Source organism: Hypomesus nipponensis, chromosome 13, assembly GCF_054491055.1.
Source record: "Hypomesus nipponensis isolate SF chromosome 13, ASM5449105v1, whole genome shotgun sequence".
Classification (NCBI taxonomy): Eukaryota; Metazoa; Chordata; class Actinopteri; order Osmeriformes; family Osmeridae; genus Hypomesus; species Hypomesus nipponensis.
In genome coordinates this window covers 18,427,151-18,441,437 of record NC_140373.1, presented here as the reverse complement: position 1 = coordinate 18,441,437, position 14,287 = coordinate 18,427,151, and the positions used below count along the sequence as shown (strand labels likewise).

General features: G+C 39.9%; 1 protein-coding gene across 1 annotated transcript; it reads left to right on the top strand.

Moving 5' to 3' along the window:
* The first annotated feature begins 2,451 nt into the window (after window positions 1–2,451).
* LOC146260527 (PC-esterase domain-containing protein 1A-like) lies at window positions 2,452–12,718 on the top strand. Its single transcript, XM_084670575.1, has 7 exons — window positions 2,452–2,530; window positions 2,613–2,692; window positions 3,706–3,929; window positions 8,303–8,453; window positions 8,759–8,987; window positions 9,228–9,284; window positions 12,543–12,718. The coding sequence occupies exons 1-7, from the start codon at window positions 2,452–2,454 to the stop codon at window positions 12,716–12,718; spliced, it is 996 nt and encodes a 331-aa protein (XP_084526701.1).
* The last annotated feature ends 1,569 nt before the right edge of the window (window positions 12,719–14,287 follow it).

Sequence of the window (14,287 nt, the reverse complement as noted above, 5' to 3'; positions counted from 1 at the left end):
CTGAACTTGTGAAGTGCATGTACAGTGAGGGGAAAACATCACCCCTACTAATTTTGTATGTTTGCCCACTGACAAACAAATGATCAGTCATTTTTAGAAAATGATTTGCATTTTAAGGAGTGAAATAAGTATTTGACCCCTCTGCAAAACCTGACTCAGTACTTGGTGTGACACACAAAATCAGAAGGGGATCAATTTTTTCCCCCCCACTGTGTATCTCTATGTCGGTATCTGTATAATACTACACATACCTGTGTAAATGCAATTCTGGTCTGATGCTTCAAATGTTTTGTTTGTTTTAGGACCTGAAGGCGATGTTCAATGACAGTTAAATCAGAATTACATAAGTATTTTATGTTTCAGTATTTATTTATGGAGCAAGCTAATATAATTACTCACTTGTTCATATACTTGTAGAAACAGGGACCAGGTGTCATTGTTGTAGATAGTAAACCTATGGAAATGATCTTGTATTAGAATTCAAAGAATGAATATCATATCTAGAATTAGCTGCAAATTTTCTCATTTCTCATTCTTTTACCTGGTCTTCCCTCTGAGCAGCAAGGGAGAGCTCCAAGCTTCTTGAAAAGGTGGTATTGACAAGAAATAACCCACTGTTAAAACTGCTGGAAGATGAAGGCTAGCATGGGAAATTCATGGCCAAGAGGCTGAATTCCTAGATTGCATTGGCATCCATTTACAGTTATGCATTTAGCAGACACTTTTGTCCAAAGCGACTTCCAAGAGAGAGATTTACAAAAGACCATAGGTCACTGATCATAACAACGACGTAGTCCCAAACACTGCAAGCAGCCAAAACATGAAGCATACATTGTGAAAAACTAATCAAGTGCCAAAGGGAAGACCCATAAGAGCATGCAGTTATACAAGTTACAAATTAAAACAACATGAACCCCAAAAAGTGCAAGACTGTACCTGTAGAAGAACAATCAACAGTAAAATATTTCACAGCGAGTTCAAGAGTTAACTTTGTTATAACTTACCTACAAGAGCAACAAGTCTCTCAATAAGAGTCATTGTGATCCTGGAGGAAACTAACATCAGGTCCAATCAAGCAAGCATTCCTAAGTGTCGTTGTACTCCCTGAACAAGTGCGTCTTGAGCCTATTCTTGAAGGTGGGGAGACAGTCAGTGTCTCTGATGGAGGTGGGGAGCTGGTTCCAACATTGGGGGTCCAGGCAGGAGAAGAGCTTGTGTTGGGACCGGGCAGTCTTGAGCGGTGGGACCACCAAGCCAAGCGGTTGTCTGAAGAAGCCCGTAGGTGACGGGTGAGGGTGTAAGGTTGCAGGAGAGACTTGACGTTGTCGGGTGCAGTCCCGTTCACTGCTCGGAAGGTCAGTACCAGGGTCTTGAATCTGATACGATACAGCTGGCATCCACTGCCAGCTATGCTGCTTCAATGTTGCTTCAGTTACTTTAACAGGCCAATTTCTCATGTATTATTTCCCAAAATATTACAGTTAGGTTCACTAATGAAGAACTGTGATATCCTGTGATTATTGGTCTTTGGAAATGAAACTCTTGGGAGATTCACCCTTTTACCACATTGAACTCTTAAATTATTGGAGCTCAAATTTGTATTGTGTATGATTTATACAGCTTTGGTATGCTATACAGATAATGTTTGCTTAATAATGTTACACATCACCAATTGATTGCTTTTATACTTTTTTATATTCAAGAATGGAAGACTAAATTATATTCCAAGTTTTTTTTTTGTATTTTAGCTGTTAGCCTAAATTGTTTCTGTAGATGAGAAAATGAATGACTACTAGGACATGAGGCTGCATTGCAAATTAATTACATGACATTGCCTACATTTCTACCTGCTGGGATGCAACACTTACTATTGTGCATGATTGAAATCCATGTAGTTGGTTCCTATATTTCAAAACTGTCACTTGCAATAGGTTAAAAACTTTAAACAAAAAATGCACTCGAGATCTGTGGTCCAATAACCAGAACTATGTCATCACGGCACCAACCTATATTTATCACTGTAATGCAAATGGTTTAAGGAATTGCCATATTACATCAATTTCGAATAGAATAAGGTGATAGATGAAGTTGCCTGTCTAGTTGGCATGTTTATTTTTAGGCGTGTTCCCAATGTAGAAAAACTAACCAAGTATAAAAGAATCTTGTAAGAATCTTGCATAATTCTGAAATAAATTGATTGTCAAGATTTGGCAGAGAATTTTCCGTCGGGTCACTACCCGAACGACAGACAAATGCGCACTTCCACTTTGCAAACCATAGGCTACCATTCAGTCGAATAGGAAACATGGTAAGTAAAGGCCTACTTGCGATTTTAACAATCAAAACCCTTAGCACATCTAGTTTTCCTCTAACGTTGGAGCGCAAGTGCAAGGCCTAACATCAGTTTACATTTACTTCGATAATGTTAATTAAACTAGTCTTTGTTTTGATATGAAGAATGACACAATAAACCACGGGCAAGCGACCCATCTTCTTCGGAAGAAATTCGTGATCGTGTTCGGTGACTCAAGTAAGCTATAGCCTCATCTTGAATTAACAATTGAGTTTCAATAAAAGTGTTTTTGACTGAGCAAATCGATTCCTTTTCACAGTCCAGCGGTCGGTCTACAAGGATTTAGTTATTTTACTTCAAAGGGACAACCTACTAACTGTGGCCCAGTTGAAGAAAAAGGTGAATTTGACATACACCGTTTATATTTGATTCAGGAAAGGTACTTCTACAGCCGTTAGACCAATGTAATTACAGAGCTCAATTGTACAGTATCTCACAAAACACCTCTCACATTTAAAAGTAAATATAGAAGTACAAGTAAATATTTATTACCGTATTTACATTTAGTCATTTAGCAGACGCTCTTATCCAGAGCGACTTACATTAAGTACAGGAACATTCCCCGAGGCAAGTAGGGTGAAGTGCCTTGCCCAAGGACACATCATCATTTTGACCGCTTCGAAATATAAGCCTCACAAGCATAAGAAAACCGTAAAATTGGAGTACAAGCCAAGGCATATTTTCAGTAAAATACGACATAAATTCCCATGACAACACTGAAAAAATTACACTTTGGTACAATGTAAAGTAGTGAATGTACAGCTTGTATAACAGTGTAAATTTGTTGTCCCTTCAAAATAACTCAACACACAGCCACACATGCCCCACAGATGTTCAATAGGTGATAGACTGGCCAAGCATGTCTCCAGACCTAAATCCTATTGAGCATCTGTGGGGCATCCACAAACGGAAGGTGGAGGAGCGCAAGGTCTCTAACATCCACCAGCTCCGTGATGTTGTCATGGAGGAATGGAAGAGGACTCCAGTGGCTCACAGTAACCTGTGAATCTCTGGTGAACTCCATGCCCAAGAGGACTGAAGCAAAATAATGGTGGCCATACTGTATATATACAGTTAATACATATATGTATTAACAAGTAGATTAGGTGTGTTTGAATTGACTCAGTATCTTTGAGACTGATAATTTCATTGCATGGGGTGAGTCAAATCAAGTGCATCTGAGAATTTGTCCTGGTCTGTAAAGGGATTCACATCATTTGGTTGCTTGTTTGTTTTCCATACCCCTCATCCTCCTTTTCTTCCACTCTCTCCCCCTCATCCTCCCCCTCTTCTCTGCCTCACCCTATTCCTCATCAACTACCTTCTCCTCCCCCTCTTCTTCCTCTTCAAAGGGGGAGATGGAGTTTGAACATGACTGCATGTTGGAGGGGGGTCAAATGAATAACTCAACTGGCTATAGGGAGGTGCGTGACTATCGGTCAGACAACCACCATGTCCGCTTTTACTTCATCACCCGGATCTTCTCTAAGTACGTGGAGGGCATTCTGGAGGACATCCGGTGTGGGTTGAAACCAGACCTGGTCGTGGTCAATTCCTGCATCTGGGACATCTCCAGGTGAACGCCTTGTTTTGTGGTGGTGTTGAGACATGCGTACACACACATGTAAACATGCACAGGACGTGAAACTTCCTACCCCAGGGTTGAAAACATTTTGAAGCATGAATAGAAATGAAGGAAAACATCACAGTGAACATTTTTAGTTAATTAGCAGTTTATTTTTATTGCATAAATGGATAGTAAAATAGCCAGCTAGTAAGCAAGCTTAGATTATTGTTGCAAACTAAGCAGGTTAAAACAGACAACATCCTACTTTTTATGAAACGTTTAGTCATGTTTCACTTGCACTGACACGTGTCACATAATAAACTGTGTTCACCTTGATACTTCATCTTCCTCAAATCAGGGCTCTTTGATGAAAGTAATCTATGATCTTGCATGTTTGGTGGCAAATGTATTTGTCGTCTCACACAATCAAACTTCCTTTGTCACTGCCCATTAGATCAGGGGTGGGGAACGTCCGGTCCGCGGGCCGTATGCGACTGACAAAATAATTTGGTCCGGCCAGCCATGGCACTGCAGGAACCATATTATTAGGTGCATTATTCGTTGGCAGCAGCACTATTTTAATATGTGGAAGAGGACCGTGGAGGCGTGCAGCGTTGCGTACCAATGTACGCGTTCTGGGCGCAGTGTGGAATTCCTTTCAAGCAAATCAAACCCAGAATACGTTGTTGGTTTGGGCTAAGCCCCGAATGTCTACAACGTATGGCTTCGCACCTGATTAACACTCAGATCGATAAGCAGTCTCAAAAATTGTAACAATGTAAAAAATAATACGATCCCTTTCCGTAATCATGTGTGAAATAAATTTTGGGCGTATGTACAATGAATGTGTTTTAGGAGAAGTTTACAGATGGATAAGAAGCTTGATACAATGTATGTTGATTCAACTCATTTGGTAGAGACGCCACCTGTAGCTTTATAACACCGAACTAGGAGATGTGAAGTCTAAGAGATGGGAAGTCTGGGTGACCTGAAAGAGTTCTTGTCACCTGGGGGGAAGAGACAGTTGTTCCGAAGACAATATGGATTCAACTGTATTGTTCTAAGGATTTAACCAATGACAGAAGAGATTTGATATAGCGTCATGTCTGTAGGATGGACCAATCACTTTTGAGAACTGTCGTATCTATAAAATGGTCTGTTGAAGAATGTTCTGGGGGGTTCAGGGCCATCAGCTGGGTAGTGCTGGTGGGCTGGATTCTCCCGGTTCCATTCTAGAATGCTAGATGGAGCTGTATGGAATTGTCTTTGTGTTATTGTCTTATGTTTGTTTGCTGATGATGTTATGTTGGTAACGTTATTATCTTTAAATCTACGTCAAATAAACATTAACTCTATACTTCACCCGACTTCAGCTTACGATTGAATCTCTCCAAAACTTCCACAACAGTTTTGGAGGGGGCACTAGGATGTTCGTTGAGGTGCGACCTGGACTCGTGAGTGACAAGAATGAGATTCTTCCTCAGTGTCAGGTGGTTCAATGCGGCATTTTGAACAGGGGAAAGTGGTGAGTTACTAAGATCGATTACTTTGAGTGAAGTTGTGGTGAGGTTAAAGTTATTGTTAAATTTGACAGGGTTTTGTTGGAATGGTACAATTTTAGTCTGATAAATAGATGTGCAATTCTATCTTTTACATTTACTTAATTTGCGTCCAAATTGTGATATTGCTACATTCCTACTGTGAATCCTCTGTGTTTAGTCTTTGAGTAGTTCAAAGATGCAGTTGTGGCCAGTTTATTTGTTGCTTAGCCAGTTGTCATATGCATAATGCATATGGTTGTCCATCCATGGGTGTGTGGATGAGTGTTTGGGTAATGTGAAATGTTCTTGAAATTCACAGTGGATGATCTGTGAATGGATTGGTTGAAATTGTCATATCTCGTTAGCAATTTTTTTTACTTTCTCACAAATACATGTATTGCGATATTTTAGGGAATTGTATGAGCTATCTAGGTCTATTGAAGTCATGTAATTGCTAAAGTATACTAATACATGTTAAAGGGTTCGAGGCCCGTTGCGTTGAAGTCGTACAAAGGATCTTGAGTCCCATTAGGGCTTACGAGTTCTGCATGAGTTTATTGCTACTGAGATGTGTGTGTTATGATTAATTCTTAGTCTGGTGGTGGACCAATGCGTGGGAAACATTGATTAATAAATCTTAACCAAATTGACAAGTTGCAGATTGTCAACCAGAACTGAGATGGATGTGTAAACGGCTAATCTGATGTGGTGTTTTCCATGTTGAATTTGAATCCCAACTTGTCTTTTATGTGAGGAAAGAGAAGTTAAAGAAAAAGTGAGGAAATTGTATAAGTTTGTCTTTTGTGTTAAATGTTTATTTGAAACAACGAGGAGTATAAGATAAGAAAATAACTAAGATTCCATGAAAATACACATAATTTTATCTTCTGAATGTGCTAGTCCGCCGTCTGTTGAAAATGTCTGCTAAAAATGGCCAGAAAGACAGCGCTTGGATCGGAAAGATCAAGGCTGTGGTTTCGTGAGTGTCCAGAGAGACGGGAAAAATTGCAAAGGGATTTGTCACAGTTTACAGACAGAATCAACAGCGATGGTGGCGAAGGAAGGAATCGCAGTTTCAAAATTGATACTACGGAAGGGTAATTGGCTAACACATGCGCACACACGACGAGAGACGACAACTACACTATGACATTTTGTATCCTGATTAGGAATTGTATTGAAGCTAGATTTTTTTTGTTTTTAAGGAACTGTTTACTACTGTTGGTTGACATTAATTGTACAAAAAGAAAAAGTGTGGAAATGTGAAATACATTTTAGGCGTATGTACAATGAATTTGTTTTAGTGTTCAGTTGGATAAGAAGCTTGATACAATGTATGTTGATTCAACTCATTTGGTAGAGATGCCACCTGCAACTATGGTCAACTATGACCTTGATTCACTAACTAGGAGATGTGAAGTCGAAGAGACGGTAAGTCTGGGTGACCTGAAAGAGTTATTGTCACCTGGGGGGAAGAGACAGTTGGTCTGAAGACCATGTGGATTCAACTGTATTGTTCTAAGAATTTAACCAATGACAGAAGAGATTTGGTATAGCTTCATGTCTGTAGGATGGACCAATCACTTTTGAGAACTGTCGTATCTATAAAATGGTCTGTTGAAGAATGTTCTGGGGGGATCAGGGCCATCAGCTGGGTAGTGCTGGTGGGCTGGATTCTCCCGGTTCCATTCTAGAATGCTAGATGGAGCTGTATGGAATTGTCTTTGTGTTATTGTCTTATGTTTGTGTGCTGATGGTGTTATGTTGGTAACGTTATTATCTTTAAATCTACGTCAAATAAACATTAACTCTATACTTTACCCGACTTCGGCTTGAACGATTGATTCTCTCAAACTTCCACGACACATGATACCCCCCAGAAATGTTCGATGCACCCCTAGTCAAAGCAGGCTGCATCTGTGCCTGCTAACAAATCTCTAACAAATCACAAACCTCATCAAAGAGAAGCAGTTACAGCCATCACATTAAGGGTGAGTTAATTAAATGTTTGACCAAATATAGCAGGTGTGGTAGACTTCAAAAGCCCCAAGGGTTCAAAAAAGGCTAGTCAGAGATCGGATTACAAAGGCTTCGATTTATTGCAAAAGGACTGGGAATACATTCGCTAGACCATCTCCGCCGAGATGTGTCTAACTAAACATGGATCCAGCCGACATTTATACAGAAAGTTACACGTCATACAGGTATATTCTTGGTTAAACATTGACAATCAGTCTTGGGTGATCTCAGGAAACAGATGGGAAGAATGTTTGTTTGGCCTTGTTAATGAGTCCCTAGGGTCCGTTTACTGATGCACGTCAGTATGCATGATGGTCAGTTTTGATGTCAAAATGACCTGACTCTGTACTGTCCAAATTCGGAAAACCCTTGTCAGGACAAGGCATTTAATTGAGGATGACGTCAATGAGAACACTAAATAGCTTATCACAGGACATGTTTATGAGAATGCTTTGCACAGACAAGTGATTCAGCTAGTTCTATGTCAAAGTGTACAGCCTGGTGTCATACCATAGGCTGCTGACAGAGACTTGTGTCCTGATCTGACCTCAACATATGCCTAAAATACAGGTTTTCGAGGCCACAACAACAGGCACATTTTTAAGTTGATAATTCTGTATGGCCCCCGGATGATTTTATAAATATCCAAATGGCCCTTGGCAGAAAAAAGGTTCCCCACCCCTGCAATAGATCCGTTTCAAACTATTATCCTTGAAAATGTTGAAATAGCAAAGTGTGTGCGTGTCCTTGTGTGTGTTCATGCATCTGTGCGTGTGTGTCCCTGTGTGTGTATATGTGTTACTGCATGTGTGTATGTCTCAGACACAGCCGTCCATGGGAGTTGGACTACACTGTCAACCTCAAGCAGTTCTTTGGGCAGCTGAAGAGCATCCTCCCGAAGGAGAGCTTGGTGATTTGGACCCTCACTATGCCCATCGGCAACAACATCAGGGGCGGGTTCCTAGTGCCCGAGGTAAACACACGTGCATATGCATGTACACACACACTTACTTACGCACAAACGCACGTATACATACGTACACAGGAAGTCAGAAGTTTACAAAGGGTAATCAATATTTCCTTGATTGTTTGATTCATTAGTTGAATTCATCAAACACAGGAAGTACTGGCAGGTCAATATGACCTTGATTCATCAATTAATTCCATTGTTTATTAATTGATTTATGTTTGATCCAAGGAACAAATAAATCAATAAACAATTAAGGAATCAAATCAATCAATAAAAGGGCCTATTGAACATAATCTCCAAACCTGCAGATAGCCCACCTAGGCTCGACGATGCGCGAGGACATTGTTGAGGCGAATTCCATCTCACGCAGCGTGGCAAGTGGGTTTGGACTGGAAGTGTTGGACCTGCACAATCATTTCCGCTCCCAGCTGCAGCACCGTGTAAAAGACAATGTGCATTGGAACGCCCAGGCACACCGCCAAATAAGCACGCTGCTGCTGCAGCACACTGCACAGGCCTGGGGTGTGGCCATGCCAGGCCAGCACACTGTACTGGGTCAGTCACACACACACACACAGGGTTAGTCAAATAATACACAGGCTTAGTCACACATACTCACACCACACCAGCCTGTTTCAGTTACACACACGTGCATGCACACCAACACACCACATCCCTACACATACAGTATACGCACACAAAGACACACACTTCACATGCACATCGCACACACCTACAGCTAGCCCTGACTAAAGTGGAATGTATTTCTCTCTCTAGATCTCCCGGATGGCCCCAAACATAAGCCGGTCTGTGAGAGCCACACCATGACCTCTGGTGAGTGGCCCTGCTGTGTGTGTGTGACTACCCCCTCCTACCCTCCATGCTACCCACCTCCACGTACTGGTGTGTTGTGTGTTGACCTTGGTCATATGTTATGATATGACCCTTTGACACACTTCCTGTTTAGTGACTTTGGGAGCTGGAAAGACCACACTTAAACCTCTAAAAATCATAACACAAGAAGCGCAGAGCTGGTTTTCCCTACTTATAGCGCGGATGGGAGTCAAATTGACTTACACTTATTGATTGCTGACTATCAACACTGAAATTAATGACAGAATGAATGACCACAAAAAATCTTATATGAACACTTGCATTTCACCTTTACTGACAGTACTGTGACTAAATCTGGAGAGGTCTTTCGTAGCCCAAACACCAAGTAGGATGCGGATTTCCTCCATCGGCTTTTTGTCCACAAAATGAACGAGTACACATACGATAGTGTTTTGGGTGGTCTCTTCATGGCTAGGTTTTTCAGCTACATTCTTTTGTAGTCCTCATCTGTTGGCAGGCGAAGGAAACTGTATCGTTTGTCACAAGAACAATCCCTTTTTGTTGTGGGTGTGTGTTCAACACACTGTCGTTGAAGCCACAGATTTAGCTAAATATGGTTGTTAGCTAGTTAAGCCGCGAACAGCGCAGTAGGTAGCCTACCAGAGCTCCGCAATGATATTTTATAACAATGATAATAACAATCAAATGACAAGATATGTTTAAAAACAAACCAGTTTTAGTTAAATTACAGTTGAAATTACTTTCGAAAGAATCACTGTTGACGGCTGGCTGGGACTAACGTATAGCAAACCGCAACTTCCGCTACTCACCGGAAGTTGCACCCATAATCATTTCTACAGTTGACCCCCTGAGAATAAGGTGGATAGACCTAATCAGAAAGTTTGTAAACAAAGGTTGCCAAGACACTTCCGGGTGGATAACTGTCATCCTGTCAACAGCCGTTAGTATGGTAGCATAGCATAGTAGTTCATAGTAGTTCATTTAAAAGATTAGATCGAAAAGATTAACGTCATGCCAAAATCTTGTTGTGTTTGGGGTTGTAATGTCAAATGTACACAGGCATGTAAAGGATAAGGCTTTTTCTGTTTTGCTACGGTTAAATCGAAATCGACCCAACGGAACCTGTGGATAACGTTAGCAGAGATCCAGCTATAGTAGCCTAGTCTACGTTTACCGGGCGGTCTCGCTGCATCTAACGGTACTAATGGACAGGCTGGCAACCAACCATTCATGACCGGATTTAAGGAAGACATTTCCTCACAGATAATTTATAAAACATTTTTGTTGGGTTGCTGTTGGGTAGCATAACTTGGGGTAGCATATTGTGCAAGCTTGCTAGCGTGAGAGTACTAGTCTAGTTGATGTAAATAAACAAACCACACACAGTGGCGTGATCTGGCTGGAGTTTTTCATTTACAGGCCATTCAATTTCAGGCCTAGGGCCTAGACCTCAGGTCAAACTACAAACATCATAACACACTCAAGGCTCTAATAGGTATCAAGCCCTATGGCTCAATATTGTGTTTTCTCCAAAATGTAGAGGAGGAAGAATATCAGACAAGGAGATCAGTTCACATTCTGACTTGTACACTAACATCAATTCAGGAGATCAGGTTATGGCAGACAGGGTTTTTTTGATTGTTGAAGAACTGGCTTAATGTGGTGCCACACTGGTCATGCCTTCAGTCCTCCTGGGGAGAAAGCAACTAAAATTTAGCTAGGCCAAACACTATTATAAAATGGCCATGAAAGCAAAATACAAATATTTCATAATTTACAGTCATTTCTACAGTACACACACAGCAAACACAGTATTTACAGTAAGTACAGTACACACAGTATTGACAGTAAACATAGTATTTACAGTAATTTGTGTTGTATTATTTATAGATATCTGTATAGTGAGGAGGTTTACTTATTTAAGCTTAGCATAGATGTAATTTATGTTCTGTGTAGGCTACTTATGTTAGGCCTGTAAATGCCAGGTGCTTGCGTTGTCTTAAGAATGTGCATCGGACAATAAAAGACTTGAACTATATGAAAACAATATATATATGCTATATACAGATGTATATGAAACAATCAGTATTTAACTGATAAGAAATCTCAATGTTTGCTTTATCCAACATTTAACTTTCTACTGTCAACTCTGCTTGCTCATCGATTCACAAATCCTCAAAACTGCTCATCATTACAATGATAAAGTGTCCATAGTCAATAAGATAGATAGGTAGCCTACTTAATTAAGCCCAGAAGGAAAATTATTGTGTTCTTCAGACAGATAGCTAGAAAGCTCACGCAGTCCAGAAAATCTCAAATCGTTAAGTTGGATATTGTAGCTACAGCAGTAGCTAGCGATCTCAGTCACTACGAGTTTGATTCACCGTTACAATATTACAGTTATTCGCTAACAATATATATTAAACGTGTTATAATCATAATAATCATAAAACGTGTTTGTGGTTAAATTACATGGAAAATCCTGTTGGCTTCAACGGCTTGTTAAGGTTAACTATATGGACATAGCCGTATACTTAAAGTGTACTAAGTATACTTAATTCCACTTTAGCACGTAAAAGTGCACTTAATATACTTTAGATTGTGCTTTAGTACAATTTAATTACAACTTAAATATCTTAAGTACAAAATAAGTTGTTCCAAAATAGCACACTTCAAATTAACTAATCATTCAATAACTTGAAGTATACTTATGATTAATCACTCTTCAAGTATACTCAAGTTTGCTAAGATTTAGTATACTTAACAATTTTTTTTCTTTACCTGGGCAACATAGGAAGGTAACTAAATAGCTACTAACTACCCAGCTATATCAGGGGAACAATCATTGTTTTATAATTTAATCTTTAATTATTCTACTTTAAACTTTAATGCAATCATTGTTTCGTTTACCAATTGTTTCCAGCACTGCAAGTGAACAAACCACAATTTTCCGTAACGGCGCCGTGTAGTACAAAATATGCAAAGCCTATCTACACAACAAGGCTGCAGAAATATAAATGCTAAGCACGTCTCTGCACACCCTCTTATATACACCCCCACATTAAGAACGCAGACCTGTGAGAATAAAGATCACATTATAAAAATCACACCAAAAATTAAAATGATGATATACTGTGTACATTTCGACTTGACCACTTCTGACTTTTCGTTTAATTTCTCTCTGACCTCCCTTTCCCCCTCGCTCTCCCTCCCTCTTGATATGCATCTCCTCTCCAGGTTTGGTAGCCCTCAGGCCAGCTCGAGCCCATAAGCGCAAAAACGATTACTTAATTACCGATAACAGAGAAGGCAAACTGAAATGGAAATGTCAATTCAGTTTGGAATCCAGGAGGAGATACAGGTTGTACACCATGTACACCAAGTACAGCAAGCGGAACCAGCCCAGCTCCTAGTTCTTTGCAGCAGTACAGTATATGATATACATACAGTGTATATATTCAGGATATTTTATTTGTTATTAAACCACCGACTTTTAAGTTAAATGTGTTAAATTAATTATTGTTATATGTTGTTTAAATATGTTTCTGTTTAGTTTGGAATCCAGGAGGAGATACAGGTTGTACACCATGTACACCAAGTACAACAAGCGGAACTAGCCCAGCTCCTAGTTCTTCGCAGCAGTACAGTATATAATATATATATGTATATACCGAATATTTTATTTGTTATCAAACAACCTACTTTTAAGTTAAATGTATTAAATTAATTATTGTTATATGTTCATTTGTTTAAATTGTGTTTCTGTGTTTATTGCTCTTAGTTTAGTTTGAAGAATAATACAACTTGTGGTGCAATATTAAAATAAAAAAGCTAAATCTTATTTATGAATCAAAATTTATGGTAAGGTTTATAGTAAGGATGATGATGGCTATGTAGAAGTGCACCATCATCTTTGGCAGGTTGAACTTCTTCAGCTGCCACAGGAAGTACATCCTCTTGATGAAGAAAGTGTTTTTTCCGTCTCTTAATGGAGTGACTTATCTTATTGTGTGTGCTTTGCCTGTGGCATGAGTAGGCTGCCGCTGGTAAAACGATGAGCAAAACACCAGCCAGCTGCTGGTGGGCCGCTGCTGGCCCGTCGGTCACATGTTGTTTGGGTAGTAGGTTGTGGTAGTTCTACTCAGCCTACCTATTACCTAACACTCTGTAAACTACATACACAATGTTGGTTCCAAACATGTATCTAGGTATGTTTCCAGGATGTGATATCAACACCCTGTATTTTTGTATACTGGTTAGCTCCTGCGATTCCCACACAGCAGTAGTCAGCTGGTCCACACAGGCCTCTAGACTGCGACCAAATGGTCGCATTTTGCTTTACCTTCCAGTAAACTTTTTTTGAATAAGCCATTTTCCCCTTAATAAATGTCAAGCTTATTTAAGTTTTTGTTGGCATATAGTTTGCAGATGGTAGGCTTACTGTTTGAATTGCAGTAAGGGGTTCTTTATTAATGAATAAATGCAATATGAGTAGGCTAAAAATGCTTGAAAATATCACTAGAAAGGAAAAACTTAAGGGACGTTTAAGTCATAGAGGTTAGGACCATTTTGACACTGGATTGCCCAATTTCTTGAACCTTCTTGAACCTCACTTTCTTCAACCAAAGAAAGCACACCCCACAATTTCCCCAGAAATTGTACCCTCTCTAGTTCCCTCTTGTTCCCTGTAGGTGGTGAATTGCAAGGCCAGAGACGCTTGGTGTTTGGCCCTGGCTTGGGAACCACAATTCACTTTTGGTTAGATTCTCAGGGGGATAATTGACTCGTTAATATCCGACTCCAATTTTAGAAATGTGCACAAGTGCGTTACCTGTAACCTTGAGCACTAAACAGTTAATGACATAAAACTCTGATGTAGGTAAAAATTGTCTGCTTGATCAGAGCACCGACCTTAAAGTATGCGTGTTCACTAATCAGTCGTTAATCTCTACTATGATATAGATTTAACCATAGTAGATCTA